At 41.8% G+C, this 19,888-nt stretch overlaps 1 protein-coding gene across 3 annotated transcripts in view; it reads right to left on the bottom strand.

Moving 5' to 3' along the window:
* Window positions 1-1,052: 1,052 nt before the first annotated feature.
* Window positions 1,053-19,888, bottom strand: part of SYT6 (synaptotagmin 6) — a 134,290-nt gene continuing 115,454 nt past the window's right edge. For 2 of the 3 annotated variants that reach the window (XM_081194728.1, XM_081194730.1), the window contains exons 5-8: window positions 17,098-17,269; window positions 16,418-16,568; window positions 10,546-10,650; window positions 1,053-4,583 (exon numbers count right to left, since the gene is read on the bottom strand). In XM_081194728.1, the coding sequence (XP_081050854.1) occupies window positions 4,512-4,583; window positions 10,546-10,650; window positions 16,418-16,568; window positions 17,098-17,269 (500 nt within the window). In that variant the 3' untranslated portion in view covers window positions 1,053-4,511. The remainder of the gene's footprint in view (window positions 4,584-10,545; window positions 10,651-16,417; window positions 16,569-17,097; window positions 17,270-19,888) is intronic. The other variant, XM_081194729.1, reaches the window with a different exon arrangement.

Below are 19,888 nucleotides of genomic sequence, written 5' to 3'. Positions count from 1 at the left end.
TAAATTAACCACCTCCCACATATGTCCCAAGGTAATGTACAAAATATAATAAAAGCAACTAAAAACCAGTTACAAAACAGCACAAAAATAACAAAGGATAAGTTCTGAAAGTGTACAAAATGGACACCTATGGAAGAGACCTATCATTCCAGCTGAGATAGGTATATATATTCAATTGTTTATGGAAAGTACAGGTAGTGGGCACCTGTTGTACCTCAACAGGCATGCTGTTCTACAGAACAGGTGCAGCCACAATGAAAGCCCTGTTCTGAGTTACTGTGGAGCATAAATTTATGCATTTCATGCAGCTTTAAAAGGCATAGGAGCTCTGATCTGTTAGAAAATACGGATGTGTAGGATGAAGGAACCGTTGAAAGCAATATCTCAAATTTCCCCTTTACGTTTATGCCCTCCAGATGTTTTGGGACTACAACTCCCATCATCCCTAGCTAACAGGACCAGTGGTCAGGGGTGATGGGAGTTGTAGTCCCAAAAATATCTGGAGGGCCGAGTTTGCCTATGCCTGATCTGCACTCAAGTAGGATTGAATTGAAATGCCAAGATCTTTCATTACACAAATGATCAGCCTTTCAGGCATTTTCTGGCCTCTGTTACTCAGTCATAGCTATTTCTCTGCTGACTGTATTTTGTACATTGTGTATCCTTTTAATGTAGTCTTATTGTATTGTTCTTATATTAATATGAGAAACCTCTGTGGACTTTTGTTTTGAATGAAGGGTGGTATTTAAATATTTTTAAATTAAAAATAAAAATGGAGCTGGGAAGTGGTTCAGAAATGCTTTTGAGACACTTCTTAAAATATAGTGGTGTTTCCTTTTCTCTTCGTGACAGTCCAGACCGCTACAGAGGAGCAACACCACATCACTGCTGACAGCTCCTGATTATACATAGCATACATGGTGCAATCTCAACAGTAGCTTTCATCTTGCTTTAGCCTGGCCTTTATTTAGCGGGAATAATGCTTCCTTTAGCAACAGATGGCTATATCACTGATTCTGTAAAAAATATACACAACTGCTGAAGACAAGCGATTCAAAAAAGTCATTTTATTAGATTGATGCTCCTGTTGCATGTGGCACATACAGAGAAAATTAAGACACAAGGTGTGGTGAGGAGCAAGAACAAATTAGTCTATCACTGAACAAAATTTCCCTGCAAAGTTATATACACGCTTGGAAAGTTTAGATCAGTGAATCAGAACATTAAAGTTGAAGTAAAGGGCGTTATTGTTGTTCAGTTGCTGAGCTTTGTTCTCAGTCTAGCTGAACAAAAATGTACAATGGCAATTTATGGACACTTCGGCCACTTGAGGCAATATTGTTTCAAGTCAAAAAGCAAAACTATTCCAAATTATTACTTGAAAGAAACAGCATTGTTTGAGGTGCTAAATGTGAGGTGAAAAGCATTAAAAAAACACTCTTTAAGCAAGAAGCTCGGCCGCAATCTATGTAATAGTTAGGTCCCATTGAAATCAATAAGCATAAACATGGATGACAATGTGGTTGATTTTCTTGATCCCAATACACTCACTTTGATGGCAACTGAATTTGGCCAGTAACCACTAGACAAGTAATCAGTGTTTTCAAGTCTGGTCACATTGATCATCTACTCGTGCATGAGCAACTGAGTGCTGGATACCAAACACACACACACACACACACACACACACACACACACACACACACCCCACCCCGGAAGCACAAGGTCTGGCCCAAGACATTTTGCTGCCTGGTGGAACAGCAAATGGTGCCTCCATTATACCGCAGTCAAGGTACACAGTACCCAAGGCTAGCCAACTTAATCTGCTACCTGAGGCAGAAAATCCCACAAAGTAAAATTACAATAACCATACATTAAATAAGAAAGAATTTGCTGCCCTTCTGTGACACCTAATGCCAGCTGCCTAAGGCAACTAAAACCTAATGTGAGGGCCAGTACCTTTCTTGTCTTTGACGGATCAGATCCAAAATGGTGATTCTTGCATAGAACTTTGCTTCCAAGCATGGCTCACCTTTGCTGGATTATATCAGTGTGTGGAAATTCAGAGAAAGCATGCACACCTTAATTTCTGTTGAAATCAGTGGGATAGTAAAATTTACCAGGGCCATTCAGTTCCACTGATTGCAATTAACGCTAAGTGCACCCAACTTTCTCTAGCTAGTGCTCCCGTCTTTAAAAATTGCTATTGACCTGGCTATTTATTCTGTGCAATGAAAAACTGATGAGAATTTTTAAACCTTTTATTTGGAATCAGCTGTATTGGAATATTTGAAAAAATTAGGGTGGGATTCACCTAACCAGCCCTGTCAGCAGAAGCCCTGTGTAAGGACTTCTGTTTGCACTTTGGGGGTTTCCCGCATCTCCCCATACACCCACAAAATTGGCTCGGGGGGGGGGGGTTAGGAGAACCCTCCACTACAGCACATAGGAGCCATTCCACCTGGCAAGCTGAAATGCTTGTGCAGATCGAATAACTGGAAGAGTGCAAAGTTGAATTTCACCCTTAGTTGTTATTTTCCCCGCTAACAGAACAAAAAGGCTACATCTAAGCCAGATCCTCTCATGCTCTTTCAACCCTGTTGTTGTCCACATTGGCTGTTTGTCATTGGCCAGTGCTGCAGAATATGTTACCTGCAGACTGATAATGCTAGGTTTGGGAATATTGTCACCACTACCCTGCCTATTTGATTATTAATGCTTTTCTGATGTTACCAGCAATGGCTGTTACCAGAAGCTATGCCTCAGAGGTTCTCATGACGTTGAAGGTAAGTAACGAATGTGCCAGTCTTTTGCTGAAGTAGATTGAATATCATCCGACTTTCAGTATTTGCGCTGAAAAAAGCACTTGCTAACACTTCTTGCAATCATGCTGTTGGACTATGGGAAGGACTATGCAGGTCTGCAGGTCTCCTGAGAAATGGAAACATAGGAAGCTGACTTATACTGAGTCAGACCAATAGTTCTTCTAGTTCAGAACTGGCAGCTGACTGGCGCTGGCTCTCCAGGAACATTCCCCACCTTATCTGGAGATGCCTGCGATTGAGTCTGGGACCTTCTGCATGCAAGAGAGATGCTATACCTCTGAGCTATGGCCCCAGAATATAAAAAGGCAATTGAGGAGGAGGACAAGGAAGTTCCCAGAGATGCCCATGTTAGTCTTGAATAATCTATATGGATACTGCATGTGGACAATAAGAAATAAGAACGCAAGAACTAGAGAAAGTAGCAGAAGAGGAGAAAACTGTCAAAGGCAAACACTTTATAAGCTATGCAAGTCAAAATGGCACTGGATTGAGATTGCCTGCAATGTAGACATGCCATTATTAGCACCCTCCACATCAGCCCAAGATTAGTGTTACATGACACAATCTTGTGATTTTACAAATAAAGGAATTAGCACTGGAAGGAACTATTTATTTTTGAAACATTGTCAGAAAATACGTAACAACTTTCAACATTTCCCCCCAACAGGGGATTTCCCCCCCACCCCCCAAATTCAAGCAATAAGTTAATTTTAAAAATACTCAAAATGTTGCAGCTTTCAGTAATTTTGGCAAATGATTCATCTTTTTTAAGTACTGTATATGACAGACAAAATCAAAATGCTTCTAGAAAAACCTGCTAGACAAAATAGTTTTGCAAATCACGGACTCTCAACAAATATAGCTGTTTTCACTACTCTCAAGAAGAAGAAATATGGGTGTGAAATAGATCTAAATAGATCTTTAAAAAAAAGAGAGAGGGGAAGAGATAGAGATTTTGTTAAAAATTGCAAAGCTGGGACCAGCTCTAAACTGCAGCAAGAATGAGCTGCACCTTAAGCAACTGAGCTCATGCAAAAGGTTATCCAGAGAACATAAATACAGAAAAAGTGTTATTTTTTTCCCTGAGGAATTCGTAACTCTGTAAAACACATCAAAGGGCAGGCTGGGTTACACACAGCACAGACTCCATGAACATCACAGTATGAATAAGAATTTTTTTTGTAATGTATCGCTGATCACAATAACAAGGGTTGTTCACATGTCACGAGGAGTCTAATCAAGGCCTTTTCACTTGTCAGTCTCATCCCCCTCCAATTAATTTTCTTAAATCTGCATGGCTATCTGCAGAACGTCAGTGCTTCTCTACTATTTGTCCACCTCCAGACACGCACAAATAGCTATTTTACAGGTTATTTTACAGGCCAGTGTTCCGGCCTATGTCACACTCCTCCAACTTTCCCCCCATCCCAGGCAGCCATGTCCAAAAAGTGAAAACCACACAGAACATCACCTTGAGAGACATAAATAACTAAGACAAATATGACCACAGAACAGTTTTGCTGCCTTTGTCATTGTGGGAACAAGTGCCCTCACTGTCTAACGTCCACTTCTTCTTCCATTCAGCCATAGAATTGCTGTGGAATTCCAGACAAGTGGCAAAGAATCAAATGGAAATGAATCGAAAAAGAACTTGGTTGAGTCCCATTGAATTCGCCACTCGATGCATCATGGTGTTGGAGGAGGTTTGGGAGAGGGACAGGAGCCCTGGCTGTCAAAGCTGGCTGCTCGGCCATGCCACTGAGGAAAAGAAAAAGGCAGCAAGTTAGTGAACGAAGTCATAAACAAGCACGGCATAAAAATGTGCTAGCACCACTAATCCAGAGGTCTATGTCAGCTCAGGCAGAGATGGAACTCCAGCATTAGTGGGATGTCCCATTCATTTAAATGGAGGGATGCACAATTGTGCTCTTCATTTAGTTGAATGAATATGTCCTTCACGTGCACACGAGCTTCCACAAAAGAGTCTTAGAGCTGGGCCAACTGTGCATGCCAGCAAATTGCTTCATCATCAGCAGCTTTGTCCTCAGCACCATGAGATATAAATCAGTGTCCTCTGAAAAACTCAAGCATTGATTACAAAATGGAAGGGGAAGACTTCCAAGGCACTCAGACGGGGTAACAAAATGGAATAGATAACAAACTGAGCTTGAGCAATCAAAAGGGTGCTTTTGGATTTTAGTACCACTCTACGTGATACCACATTTGTTCATCGTGGTTGTTCATCATGTTTACAATGATTATGTACATCTAGAAGTATTCCTGCCATGTGCTTGAAATCTAGTGAGATAGATGAAGACAAAAGGAACAGCAAGAGGCAAGAGGAATCAGGGGGGGTCTATGTTAATGGAAAGAAGAAGACAAACAGAAAGAAACAGAAGCTGAAATGCACAAAACTATCAGAAATCAATCATACTGCAAAAAGAGAGAAAATATCCAAAAGAAGAAAACTGACCAACCAAATATCTAAGGGAAAAGAGTCCCATAGTTGTGATGTGGCAGTCAAGAAATGACATTAGCTGTTGAGAGGATGAGCACATGAATTAGGAGGTTAAACATGTCTAGTCAGAAGTAAATGCCATTGAGTTCAATGTGGCAAACTCCTCCTAGAGATGAAAGGACCTTTCAATTTTGGTTCTCTCAGTTTCTCATTTTTTCCAATCTTAAATTTGATTCCCAACATTTCTACAGCGATTTGCAGCAAATTCTTTTCAAAAACCCTCCTGAAAATTCTTCAACCCTTTAATGCAAAATTCTCCTAATATACATATTTTTGTATGCAGTTTTGGCTAATGTATACATTTTTTGCAAGCAATTTGTCCTAATATAACACAGCTTTGTATGTTATTTTCACTAATATATTCATCATTAGGCTCACTGTGACCTAATATAATGCATATTTGTAAACACTGTAAGCACTGCAAAATTCAGATAAGTGTAAATTTCAAAGGATGGCTATGTTTTGGTTCTTACATTGTTTCAGAAAGTGCAAATTTGATCAATTCAGCTTTAAATGCAAACTGAACTGAATTCTTCCCTAATTCCTATTTCTACCATCTAGGTAAGTGGGTCTCAGATTCCAGCTTAAGTTAGTATTAGAAGAACAAAGGACAAAAGGAGGCCAATAGAAAGAAATCAAGAATAATAACCTATTCATTTTTTGAACACTGCAATTCAAAGGGGTGTTGGCGCATTGGGAAGGATTCAAGTCAAAGGCAGAAAAGGATAAAAAGTAATTGTAAACAGTTTCAAAATATGCCAAAATTATTTTTTTACTCTGGATGTTCACCTCATAAGTGGAAAAGTAATGTAAATTGAGTCTAGAAGAAGAAAGTCTGTCAGATGTTAAATGCCAAATACCAATCTCAAATATTGACAGAGTTCCAACAAATGTTTTAAATTCATTATGTTACCATTTTCTTCCACTATTTCATTGTCAAATATGAAAAGCCATTAACATTGCATATCACTTACCAAATGCTAAATACAATTGCATACCTGCCAGTTATCAATCAGTAATATGAAATACTGACATTAAATAAATAGCGCTGGGTGTCAGATACTGAGGATGAATAGCAATAGAAGATGGTTTTGTGAAGAATTTGAAGGGGTATGATTTAAGGCAGGGTAGGATACCTCAGGCCAGGGGGCCAAAAGTAGCCCTCCAGGTCTCTCTGTTCAGCTCTTGAGGCTCTCCCTGGGCAGTGCCTCTACCAGGGAAAGACTGGGTTAGATAATCCCATAGGTCCAGTCACCTTTTTAACATTCCCAAAGCCAGCATATGGGTTAATTGTAGTGTGGCAGTTAAAACTATAAGCTATGTGCTGTGGATATTTTGGTTCAAACATCAGCAGAGCCATGAACTCACTGGATGGCCTTAGGCAAGTCATCATCTCTGAGCCTTGGTAATCATCTCTTCTGACCTATGATATGGGGATAATAAATAATGCTGGCCTACCACAAAGGGTTATCGTAGGAACTACTGAGTTAGTGTTTGTAGAACACTTACAGTATTGGCCTGTGGGTTTTTTTTTAAGTTTGTGTTTATAAGCTGCTTTAGGAGGCCTTTGCCTTAAAATGTGGTGTAGTGGCAGAGTGCTGGACTGTGGCCCAGAAGACCAGGATTCGGATCCCTACTCAGTCAGGAAGTGCACTGGGTGACCTTGGGCCAGTCACTGTATCTTAAACTAACATACCTCACAGGGTTTTTGTGAGGATCAAATGGCGACAGGGAGACCCGTGTTCACCTTGCTAAGCTCCTTGAAGGGAATGCTGGATGTAACAATAGCAATAATGATAAGGACATTTGCTACGCAGGTACTAGTTTTTATTAGTTTTAATTGCATTTAATTTTTAAAAGTACAATGCGCTTTCAGGTAAAGATTAGAAGGATTGCACTCATCATGCCATTTATTTAAATAATATGAGAAAAATATATAAAATAACAGCCCTGGCATCAGTGAAGGCTGGCCTATGAGGGTGAATGGGGAAATGCCCCACCAACCTCAATTTGCCCTCAGCCAGACCCCACCTGCCTGCCTTCTTTCTTACAAAGAGTAAAACTCTGCCTGTGATTGACTCTGGCTCCACCTACTGTTGACCTCCCCATGTTCCACCCTACCACTTCCAATGGCCACGAGTCACCGCACCCTGCCATAGCATAGATTGCTTAGATACTATTATTTCTTCCTCATATTACCGGTAATCATGATTGCTAATGCAATTTTTGTTTGTTTTGTAAACCAGCACTCTGCTGTCAAGCCTTTGATCACCAAATGCATCATGAAAAGTACGTACAGCCAGCCATAGTCAAGTTCCTTATCTTATCTATGATAAAAGGCTGCTCTTACTTTGGCTTCAGTGTTGCTTCGCATTATATCATGCAACTATTAAAAAACAAACAAATAAAAAACCCCTGAAACGACTTCAAAACTTAATCCAATAATTCTGTCAAAATTTAGCTAATGAAGTTTAGCAGGATCCACTTCCTAGTCATGAGGTCATTGTTCAAATTGGAAGACCAGAACAAGCTGGATGTAAATGAAAGGCACAGCGTGCAGGATAAGCACATTTTTAGGCACGTTAGATTATAAATTATTGGCAACGTGTCTTCAGGCTATGAAGTGCAATTTTAAGCATGCTACTCTCAGTTCTGAATTCTTGCCTTCTGACCTCTGGTGTTGTGTTAGCATTCAGGCAAGTGTCAAGCTTGTTCTATGAACACACGGCTTGTTCTTGATGTAGAACTAGGTACTTCAAAGATGTCTTTGGTATACTGTTCGAAGCCCTGTGTTTGAATGCATTAACAGCACTGTTTTCCCACATTTCACGCAAATCCATGAAAGAATTCTAGAACTGTAGAGTTAGAAGGGAGTCCAGGGGTCATCTAGTTTAATCCCCTGCAATGCAGGAATCACAGCTAAAGAATCCCTGACAGATGGCCATCGAACCTCTGCTTAACAACCTCCAATGAAGGAGAGTCCATCACCTTCTGATGGAGTCTGTTCCACTGAACAACTTTTACCACCAGAAGGTTCTTCCTAATGTTGAGTCAGAATCTCCTTTGCGCTTCGAGACCCCCAACCACCCCCCAAAAATGAAGACACAGTGACATGGGATTTTAGTTTAAGTTACTGGGCAAAATTTAGGCCACAACTTTATTGAATACAGAATGTGAGTGGTATTGGCTTAGGCATTGGAATCATCCAAACTATATCAGACTCCCACCCGCATTGTGGGGAATCTGATAAAAGGGTGAAACACCGCCAGAGGGAGCCCTGCCAATGCAAACCGACTCGAGCTCACCCCCAGTGCCCCTGTGGGGTCCTGGTATGGCCCTAGCCCATACCGTGGGGTTTCGGACAAGACCCAAGCCAACCCCTGATTCCTTTAACAGAATACCCTTGAGCTTGGAGGGGCAGGTGATGGCCGCACCTCCCCTCCCTACACATTGCTGATCCAATGCCTAACCGCCAAACCTTACAAAGTTGTGACGATTGCTACCTGGTAGGCGAAAACCAAATGGCTCTGCCAGTCTGCCAGATGGAAAAAAATCCTACCAGGCAAAACAGACAACTAACAATGTCCATAGCAAGGCCATCACACGAGATAAAGGGTGTGTGTGTGAGATCTGCTGTGTGAAGGCAAAGAGGTCCAGCAAACATCGCGCAAGGGTTAAATAATGTTTCGCAGCCACCCCCAAGCCAAGCCATTGGCTTTAGGGACCAAGTGATTGTGAAACGACCAACTGGAGTGGAGCAGGGCGTAGCTCTGCCCACACCCAGAAGGTGGGAGATGCCTGGGGGCCCAAGCGCAACGCATACCCTCCTTGAAGAGGATCCGATTTCTTCTAACTTGAATCCATTGGTTATGTGGCAGCAAAACCAGGTTCTTGCACCCACACTATATTTCCTAAAGCATATGTTCCCCTACAAGCACAATGTGTAAAATAGACTGTAAAGAAAGGCACTTGCATCACAGCCCTCTGTTTTGTATCTCTGTCTCTATTAATGGCAGACTTCTACATAAAGGAACATGCATTTCCAAAGGACATTTCTAAACTCCCCCCCCAAAAAAAACAACAACAACCCTCCAGTAACAAAATCAACCTCTCTATCTATTATTCATCACTGAAACAGGATATTTGAATTGTGGCCTGTTTTTAAACAGCGATTCAGTTTTTCTCACCAAGTTGCAAGACTAAAGAGAAACATTGGTCTCTTATGATCTTCTTTAGACTTGGCTTTCAAGAAGGCCCAAATAACCCTAGGCCTGCATAAATAAATCCAGAGTGCATTCTGGAAACTTCATAGATCCATGTGGTTAGGTTCCAAATCTTAGATAAAGGGTGGGCAACCTCAGGCCCTAGGGACCAAATATGGGCCTCTGGGCCTCTCTATGTCACCCCTGGGACTCTTCCTAAGCCATGACCCTTTCTAGGGCAATCCTGTTCCATGCTTTTCTCGGGGTCTTTTGCCTGGCTGGAATGTGTCCTTGAATTCTGATGATGCCTCTTCCTTGCCTGGATGGAGAGAGATGCATGTATAAATGTCTAAGTTACAGCCATTTGCTCCACATGCTTTTGTCTCTGGCCCCACTGGCAGCTGGCCCCTGGAAAGTCTCCTTGGGCTGACAAAGTTCCCCAATTCTTGCCATGCAGAATCAATTTTCCAAGACTGGGAAAAACTGCTAATATGGAACCTGAACATCTGATACCTCGATGCTGGCAGATTATGGAGCAAATAAAGCCCTTTAAAAACATCTAAAAACCAATTTTAAGCTCTTTGTGTTTAAAGGGAGCTTGAGACGCTGACAAAATATTGATTCCAACTGTGACAGATTCTCCAGAGAAGTTTCATTGCTCTAAATACACAGATGGAATTGCTTTTGAACAAGCCCTCTAGGGTGTCACCTACACTCATTAAGTACCTGATGTATTATTTTAAACAAATAAATGTCACGGTCCCCAAAGACTGAAATGGCCTTATTAAATTTTAGATCTATTTTATTGTAATGAGCTGGTGATAATATGAGTTTGCAATACCAGATACAACCAAACTCATCTTCCGGAAATCTCTGCTAAGCCCTTTCCCCATCAGTGTCTGCAAAAACAAAACAAAAACAAAGAACAGGCCGCTGTTGTTGTTGTTTTTATCTCTTTGTTTAATATTTTCTTGTAAAATGATCCTTGTCTGATGGATACCTTGGAATATTTGGAGTGAGACAGCATCACAGGAGAAAAGGAGTGGGATGACTCTGCTACAGGGATCACTGCCTTGGGAGCGCTCAATCCAGGTGCTGGATTTTGCTGTTGGCAGAAATAGATAAAGGGTCATTGGCGGATGAATTATAGGGTACGTTTGTGCTAAAACAAATTAGCACTAAGGGGCTGTTTCAGTTTGCGTATTTAAAGGGCATACCTAAATAGCAGTCTTGAAGAGTGTCAGACAGGAAGTCATTGTACATCCAGCCCACATAAACCAGCAGTAGCACTCTCACCAGCTCTACACTGGGGAAACCCAGCCAGATGGGCAGGGTACAAATAATAAATTATTATTATTATTATTATTATTATTATTATTATTATTATGCAAAATGATGGTGAGACCAGTGCAGGGTCATGCAGCCCACCACCCAAGTTACTGATGCATGCATATTTTTCGCGCTTAACACCACATGCACGACAAATAGAAAGCACAAGCAGTTGCAACCCGAATATCACCTGAGGAATTATATTTTGGTTTCTCTCCTGGGTAAGGAGTGCAATTTGGCAAAGGTTGTGGCTCAGTGTTACAGGACATGCTTTGCATGCAAAAGGTCCCAGGTTCAGTCCCCAGCACCTCTAGGTAGGGCTGAAAGAGACTGTTCTTTGAAAACCCGGAAAGCTGCTGCCACTCAACATGGAGACCACCGTCATGTTTGGCAGGTGGGTGGGGCCATCTAGCTTTCAGTCGCCTGATGTCACAATGATGTCAGGTGACCCATGTGGTGATTGTTGGGGCTTCAAAGCACCATTCACTGCCCTCTGCAAGCAGGGGGAACAGCCGTAGCTCAGCAGAAGAGCATCTGGTTGGCATGCAAAAGGTCCCAGGTTCAGTCCCCAGTATCTCCAGGTCAGGTTGGGAATGTCGCCTGCCTGAAACCTTGGAGAACTGCTGCCAGTATTGAGCTAGATGGACCAAAGGTGCAACACAACTTCCTTTGTTCCTGTGATGATCAACTGATATCAGGTGTAGGGCAGGTAAGTTGTAGATTGTACAAATAGCCTGGCAGGTCAGATGGGGAGGCCCGAGGAGGCTAATTGGGATTATGGGCTGGAGATTTCCCATCACTGGTGTACGCAATAGATGGACCAGTGGTCTGACGTGGGATAAAGTAGCTTCTGCAGATAAAGGGCAGGTGAAAGACCACAGAAGGAAGACACTCAGGGCTTTTCCTGCCAATCAAAAGAACATAAGAAAATCCCTGCTAGATCAGACTAACAAGCCCATCTAGTCCATCATCCTGCTTTCAGATGTGTATGGGAGCATATAAGGAGGACCTGAATGCAACAGCACTTTCCCCAAATGTACTTCCAAGCAAGTGGTATTCAATAGCATACTGCCTCTGAGAGAGGAAGAAAACATAGTCATAATGGCTAGTAACCCCTGCTAGTTTTATTCTCCATGAATTTGTCTAATCTTCTTGATTAGGCAAGGACTGAACTACCTCTAACGAGTAAAAGAAACTAGGCTTTCAGAAATCCAGAATTCTCTTTCTGCACCACTTACTGAAAATAATGGCAAGATTTAACAACAGCTGCCTCGTACATGCTCATATAAGTGGCCAGATGTTTAGCAATGCCGCACGTGTCAGATGCATGTATAGTTTTATTTTTGGCAAAATTGGAGCTTGCCGTTTTCTGAACAAAATAATGACATATGCTGAACTCAAGGGAATGGTGTTTTCTAGAGATTCATAATTGGTGCCCATCAGTGCTGTAACTGAGCAACCACCAATTGTGCATGAGGGTGTAATGGCCAACGTCTGTAACATCTGGTTTGTATTCTTCTTCATATTCTCAAAGGATCTGTAAGCTCTGCAGTGTTTGGTTTAGTGGTTCGAGGCTTTCACTTATTCATTTATTCACGAATGCTTCCTCACCCAGCATGACGCCCAGAGTTTGCCTTAGCAAAAGCAGATCAAAGTACATTTTGTACTTGAACCTAAAGGTGGAGGCTTGTGATGGTAATTAACACCTGTGGAAGCTCACATTTAAATGAAGTCAAACCCTGCTTTGAGCCTGACTAGGCTCTATGATGGTTGCTGCTCCTCTCCAGGTGGTCTCGCTGCATCATGGGCAGCCTGGTGAAAGAGGACTCCCTGGTTCTGGTTCCCAAACCATTCTTTTTAAAAATGGTTTAGATTCTGGAATATCCTTCCCTCTCCTATATGTGAAGCAGCAGCCATGAGCTGCTTCAGAAATATTCTAAAAACTGATCACTTTGACCTGGCCTTCCCTGACCATAAGACTGGACCCAGTTTTATGTACTTGAATCACCTGAATTCCTGTTTCTATAGGCTTTTATGGGTTTGTCTTTTTCTTTGCTTTTTGCTTATAATTTTGTTTTAATGATATTGTTTGTTTTTATATTTCACACTGCTTAGAGATTTTGAGAACATTAACTGGTTTATGTATATGCTTTGTAATAACCAAATCCACCCATACTACATGGAACCTTAATGTGCTGAGATTGAAAACTGGGGAAGCATATTGGAGCTGGAAATGCATTGAGTGGGGGTAGGGGGGAAACCTGCCTACCTCTTTCCCTTGCAGTCTTGCTAATAGCAGTACAATACATAGACCCAGACAGCCATAGATTATATTTACAGAAGATGCCAGAGCAGGGTGCCGTGAAAGGGTGTGTGTGTAATATTCTAGAGCTGTTTTTGGTTGTACTGAATAATCCTGTCAGTGTTGCAGAGCCTACTGATTTAATGCATCCTTACAAAAGTGGATTAGAGATCACATAAAAATTATTTAGTAGCATCAGAGGAGTGAAGGCTATCGGATGCCATGAATTATCCACCTCTCTTATCCAACAACGCCCCCTGATCTTCACTGTAACAAATTATCAGTTCCAGAGCATACTCTCTACCTTTCCCTGGCCATGTCTATACAGTACTTGCTTTTCATGGGCTCAGTCTTCCAGTTAACAAACTTTTCCTGAGCAAACATTAGAAATTTCTGTAATTCGTACATTCTGTCTGTTTTTAGCCTCCGAGTGGAATCCAAGGCTATGGCTTTGGGGACCCCACTAGACTCCTAATGGGGAAGCAAGATTTGTTGGGAGTGCTAATGGCATGAGTCTTTCCATCTGGTGCACAGGTTGCATATATGTGTAAATAAAACCATACATCTTAAAGAAAAGTCTCCATTAACCTTCATGTGTTGGGACCTGCTGGGAGACTGGCGGCACACAACAATACCTTGGACTGTGCCACTGCCTAAGCTTGCAGCAAGATGTGCTGTGGCTATTGAAATAAGTACCTGCTGGTGACCACATGCTTCTATCCCAAGGAACCCACAGGACATCTGGGTGGCATGTGTTGCACTAGAGAACCATGGTTGAAGCTTTAGAAATGTTGTTTACAGTCTACTGAGAAGCTCAAAGAGATCTGAGCTTAGAAGCAAAAAACAATCTGTGGAAATAGATCCAAAATACTCTCTCTCTCTCTCTCTCTCTCTCTCTCTCTCTCTCTCTCTCTCTCTCTCTCTCTGTGTGTGTGTGTGTCCCCACCCCTTTCCCCACCCCCACACACTCACTCTCATCTGGAGAACATATTTGGTTCTCTGGCACAACAATGTAACTTGGTATCTGTGTATCTTGTTTAGTGTATCTTGTTCTAAATAACCTTCTGCTTCAGTTAAGGGTTTCCTTCCCCCTTCAGAATATGTTCCAAGCAGTTTCTTGTTTGCTTTGTTTACTCTCCTACCAAAACAAAATAACAGGGAACAAAACTTATTGGTGGATGCATAGCATACATGCACTTGGAAGTACTTGTTCTAGGATCACAGCAGCTTCTTGTCCCTGATGGGATTGCTCCGCTTCAGATCAACAAATAACAAGGGGAGAGAGAGAGCGTGGGAGGGAGACGAGGAGGAACATTGGTGTGTTCTCTGCTGAATCTTTTTTTTTTTAAGACTTAACATTAAATTGATAGTGGCAGAGCTAGTGTATCAACCAAATAGACATCTAGACCCTGGCACTCTTCTTTGCATCTGTATCTGGCTGTACTTTACGACAACCAAACACAATGACCCCATATCGTAGTAGTCTAGGTGATTACAGGTGAAGTTAGCCAAGTACCATTAATTTTCCTGTGTTTTGTCTCAAGGAGACAGTTTACAGGGGGTTCAGTGTCAATCTGGGGTTTCATTGGGGCCCAGGCTTCATTGCTCTTCCTGTATTCCCTTGCATTGCAGCTAGGAACGTTACTGAGTCATAATTGTGGACTTTTTGTGCATGCATCCTTCAACTGACTGAGCAACCCCAGATGTCCTGTCTATTGAACATTCACCCTAGCTTGCTGACACAAAACTTACATGGAGGTTAGATTGTATCCAGTCTTTACTGAGTCTTCATTTTAATATATTTAATATATGCATATAGTTTTACTTCTAACAATGTCTGCTTGCTTTTTATGATTGTTTTAAAAACGTTTTAGCAGTTCTCATTTATGTATGTAAACCACCTTGAGTCCTGTCAGGAAAAAAGGCGGGGTATAAATAAACATTATAATAAACATAATAATTCATTCTGATTCTCTCGCTTGGTTATATGACTTTCTATTAGCCAATTCTTTATGTCACACTTTTCAGTGCATTTCCTCATCACTTTTCAAACCAAAAAATGCCAGGGTGGGCTTTTTGTGTTTTTTTTTAAAAAGCAGATTTGTTGCACTAGTGCTTTAATTTTGCAAAGCTACATTTCCTGGTATGCACCTGAATCCCTCCCACAAAATACTGTCAGTTGAAGGTGTACCTCCTGCTTCCTTTGCTTCTTTCCCCATTTGGGGCAGCACAATTATTGGTTTGCTTTGTTGCTTAATCTGTTCATGGAAGCCTTTGAAGATGGTATGGAAACGGCAGCTGGTGCAGAATTCAGGGGCCAGGTTGCTGACTGGGTCAAGAGATGGTCTGAACACACAACACCACTCCCGGCACAACTGTACTGGGTACTAATCAATTAGGATAGGAGGATGGTGCTATAAGAAAGGGCCTGCTCAGTGGAATGCTCTCCCCAGAGAGGCATGCCTGGTGCCATCTCTGTCTGTTTTTAGGCACCAAGCAAAACTGTTCTCATTCATCCTGCCTTTGGATCTTAATTTCTATTTATCTTTCAGTAGGTGAGGTTGAATTGGCTCTGCTTTATACACAGTATAGGTGTGTTTTAGGTTCCTTTACACTTGCTTTTAATGTTCATTTTGTAAGCTGCTTTGAGTTCACCTTTCTGAAAAAAGTGATTAAGTAATAATAGTAGGGTATTTCTCCTAGAAGCTGGCCACTAGAGCATCGTGTTCTGCAGATGTTACTGTAGATATCATATTAGATTTTGAACAGTTCTGGAGGCTGCAGATGACTTATGTACTTCTGCTTCAGCAAAGATCAGCTCCATTAACTCCTTCCATTTTACTCAGTTCTCTGCTTTATTCCCAGCTTCAAAGTCCATGGAAGTTAGGCACATTTTGTGCAGTGCTCTGAAATTAAAAAGGATTAAAGCTGCACATTTGAGCTGGTTAAAATAAATTGGTCTATTAACAAGGTTCTGTGCAAGTTGAAGCCAGGCCAAAATGCTTAAGGACTGCTGCAGGTTTCCGGAGCCAAAACATGGGTAGGGAGGTGTGCATGAATACAACACAACCACACCAACAGTATCTGTAAACTTAACTCTTACTTTTATAGTATAGCTACAAAGCCTATCATTGGGTAAGGTGTTCTTCAAAATTCACACGATACAAGTGCAAGCTTCTCCAAAAATAATTTTGGCCTACAAAACATACATTCAAATGAAGTTATTAAATACTTTACATACCTCCTTGAAGGATTTCTTCACCTCTACTAGTGGGTGCCAGTGTGCAATTGGTTTCCGTGGGTAAGCCAGCATTTCGTTCCAGTGGTCTCGACCTAGTCCCTCAGCATTGTTTGCTACACGGCAAACCCCAATAATCTCATTATGGCCAACTCTGAAAGGGGTAACCACACACGGAACATGTTTTAGACATGCTTTCTTTTGCTACAGTGACACATTTAAATCCGCCCCTCCTGCTTCTTCCACCCTTCTTGCTGAAGCTACAAATGAGAACAGAATTATAATACAGCATGCCTCATAGGCAAATCAGAGACACGTCTGCAAATGGGATAAGGACTGTCCCTGGTAAATAGGGAGTGTATGCTGTCATTATCAAGACTGATCCCCATGTGAATCTTCACATGTGATCTTCAAGCATGAAGCTGAGCATGTGATTTATGCTTCTGTCCCCATCACCAATGGACTTCACGACTTCACAAGTCATTAAATTATATCCTAGGAACATGCCCTGCTGACCCAAAGGGGAAATACTTGAGAAGCAAAAAGTGCAGCTTGATATTTCTAATAACATGCCTTGTCTCTTGCACAACCGAGTCACGTAATCAAGTGAGTCACACCATGGAAACTCAAGAACGAGGAAATGGCTCGAATGGGATTTAAGCATTACAGAGATTCCCTCCTACCGGTCGTAATCCATAACAGAGATAAGCAGGCTGACTTGGTCCATGTTCTCTGGAGGGATATCAAAGATTATTGCCTCATTGTAGTTAGGATTAAGTGTGTTTCTTTTAATGGTGGTTTTCTTCTTCTTTAGCCTCCTTCCATCACAGAGCAAGGACACCTTGACGTAAGGATCTGGAGAGCAGGAGAAAGGGAAAATGACAGCATTGATGATGATCCCAGTATCCATGGGATCCCTGTTGCTCACATGACCAAATGGGATATGGAACATGTGGAAGCAGGAGTGGAAGAGAAGAAAGTCTCTGGGTTTGCATGCACCTAGGCTCTGGGCAAAAAGAACACATGGGATCATGGATTGCCATCACAATCTCACTCCTTCTTCCACATCTTCGGTAGTATCATGTTTGATCATTCAAACCCAACTATGGTTAGTTAACAATGAAAACTGTGTGCGCAAAAAAAGGGGAGTCAGAACATAACATTACCTTTATGTCATATTATAAACAAATATCCTATAAACTAACAGCAAGCTCATTTTCTGAGTGTGGACCCACATCGAGACAAAGCAGCACTATCCATGCACAATATTAGGCTTGGGGAAATGTACAGATATTTTGCAGGGGAGAAGAGGGGCTCACCAGAGTAGCCCAATGAGGGGCTGAGCATGCTCAGTGGCCACAGAATGCTGAGTGGCCATTGGAGGGGATGTGAGGGGAATGGCAAAGAATATTTGCGGAAAGGACGCAGCTGGTTGGCTGGCTGGAACTTGGAAGCTGAGGACTCCAAACCGCAGCACTTTGCTACAGGTCCAACATGTAACAGTCTAGTGATGAACACTTCCTCAGGTGTGCCAGATTTCTTAATTTGTCAGTTTTAGGGATGTCATAAGTATTGCTCCCATGCTTTGCAGCAGGGAAGTGTTTACGGGGTGGGGTTGTGTTTTTTTTGTCAAACTCTTCTTTCTACAAAATTCAATGGAGCTCATTGAATTACATGGAAGACTAGAAAAGTATAGGTTAGAACAAACATTTTTTTTTTTACTTTTGGGACATTAAATCAGCTGTCAACGCAGAGACTATTGGTGGTATTCAAGTAAATTGTACTCAGAGTAGACCTATTGGAACTGATGGATCTAACAGTGGTGTCCATTAACTTCAGTGGGTCTGCTCTTGAGTAAAACTTAATTGAATACCATGCCATGTATGTATATGTGGGCCTGCTTTTCTGTAGGGAGGTAGTGATTTTGTAATTATGCAGCTCTCCCAGAGATCACTCCTTTTCCAACAGAGTCTTCTGGACCTGTTTCCTGTGTTCATTGCTAAATTTGTCCACCAGTCCATTTACTATTCTTTAATATGAGACAGGTGTTCTTCATGCATGAGCATCCCTCCAGCTCTTTGGTTGCACACATTCCTTGTGCACCGTGTCTGGTAAGCTATATGTCTGTGAACTATTTTCAAGAAATGAATTCATGTAAGGGGTTTTAGCAGCCTTTTTGTCAATGGAAATAGAGGGGAAAGAGAAGGGAAAATAAGGCAGCAATACCTCCCCAGCTGCCCCGGAGATTGACTTCGGCAAATTGCTTCTGAGTTTCCAACATAGTTCGAATTCTATGTAGGCTGCTGGAGAAAATCGCTGCGTATTTAGAAGTTCCAGTAACTATATAGGGCATCACTGCTGAGCTACTGAGCTGTTTTCCCTCTGAACCATGGATTTGCAGTGATTCAACCTGCAGCAAATGCCATCTGAGCAGAAATGTTTGTCTGCCCAGTCTCTGCTGTTGCTGCTGTAGATTAAAATGTTTGCCAGCAATACTCAAGACACTGATATGTGGAAATCTGGGCCATTAAAAATAGTTGTTATGGCAGAAACTCAACTATCTGCACAATGAAAGTTCTCAAAAAGAATTATATATGTGTGTGTGTTTATATGAGCTCTATCATTTCCCAAATAATCCATGTGGCAAATCTACAGGGAACAGAATTTGTGGAGAAGTTGCAGTGTTAATCCAAAACAGCAAAAAACAAAACAGAACAAAAGAGTCTTGTAGCACTTGAAAGATTAAGCCCATGAAATCTTAGGAATTAGAAGATGTGATTAGTAAATCCAACTGATGCAATCTCAGTTTGGGGTTAGCTGAGCTTCAATCAGATCTGCAATCAGATCAGTTGGATTGACCATTGGGCTCACTTCTCCTATTGGTTTGCTCCACAGCTCCACAGTGGTGGAGGGTATAGGAATACATGGTGTGATCCTGCAAAAATTAGCCACACTTTAATTCTATGGAAACCAGTGTGAAATTATTGTTTTATCCTTTTTGTTTTTGTAATTGTTGTTGTATTAATTCATAGAGTGCTACCATCGTACACAAGGCAGGGCTCTACCCCTAGGGCTTTCTGGCTAAAATCTGACACTGTGAAAACAACAAGAAATACATAGGGAGGTGGAGTGAAGGGGAAGAATAAGATATTTCAGTTACACATTGTTAGGTCTGGTTACAGTAGAGCAGCCCTTGCCAACCTGGTGCTTTCCCCATGTTTTGGACTCCCATCAGCCCCATCTTTAAAGCCTGCCCAAGCTAGTGCCTAATGTATTGCTTTCCTTTCCTTACCACATCAGGGTGGCCGAGATGGGGTGGGTCTTGTCATCTGGGCAGTGCAGGACCTCCATACACACTGCCCAGGCTTGCACCCTAGGGGGGGTCACTTCGGTGCTAATTCAGCAAAAAACAATGTGGGAGGCAGCAGTTATGAGTTACTGGTCTCTGCAGCCACTGTGATTCTCCAGCAGTTT

This window comes from Podarcis bocagei (assembly GCF_964188305.1).
Source record: "Podarcis bocagei genome assembly, chromosome: 5".
NCBI lineage: Eukaryota > Metazoa > Chordata > Lepidosauria > Squamata > Lacertidae > Podarcis > Podarcis bocagei.
This window is presented reverse-complemented; position numbering and strand designations above follow the sequence as displayed.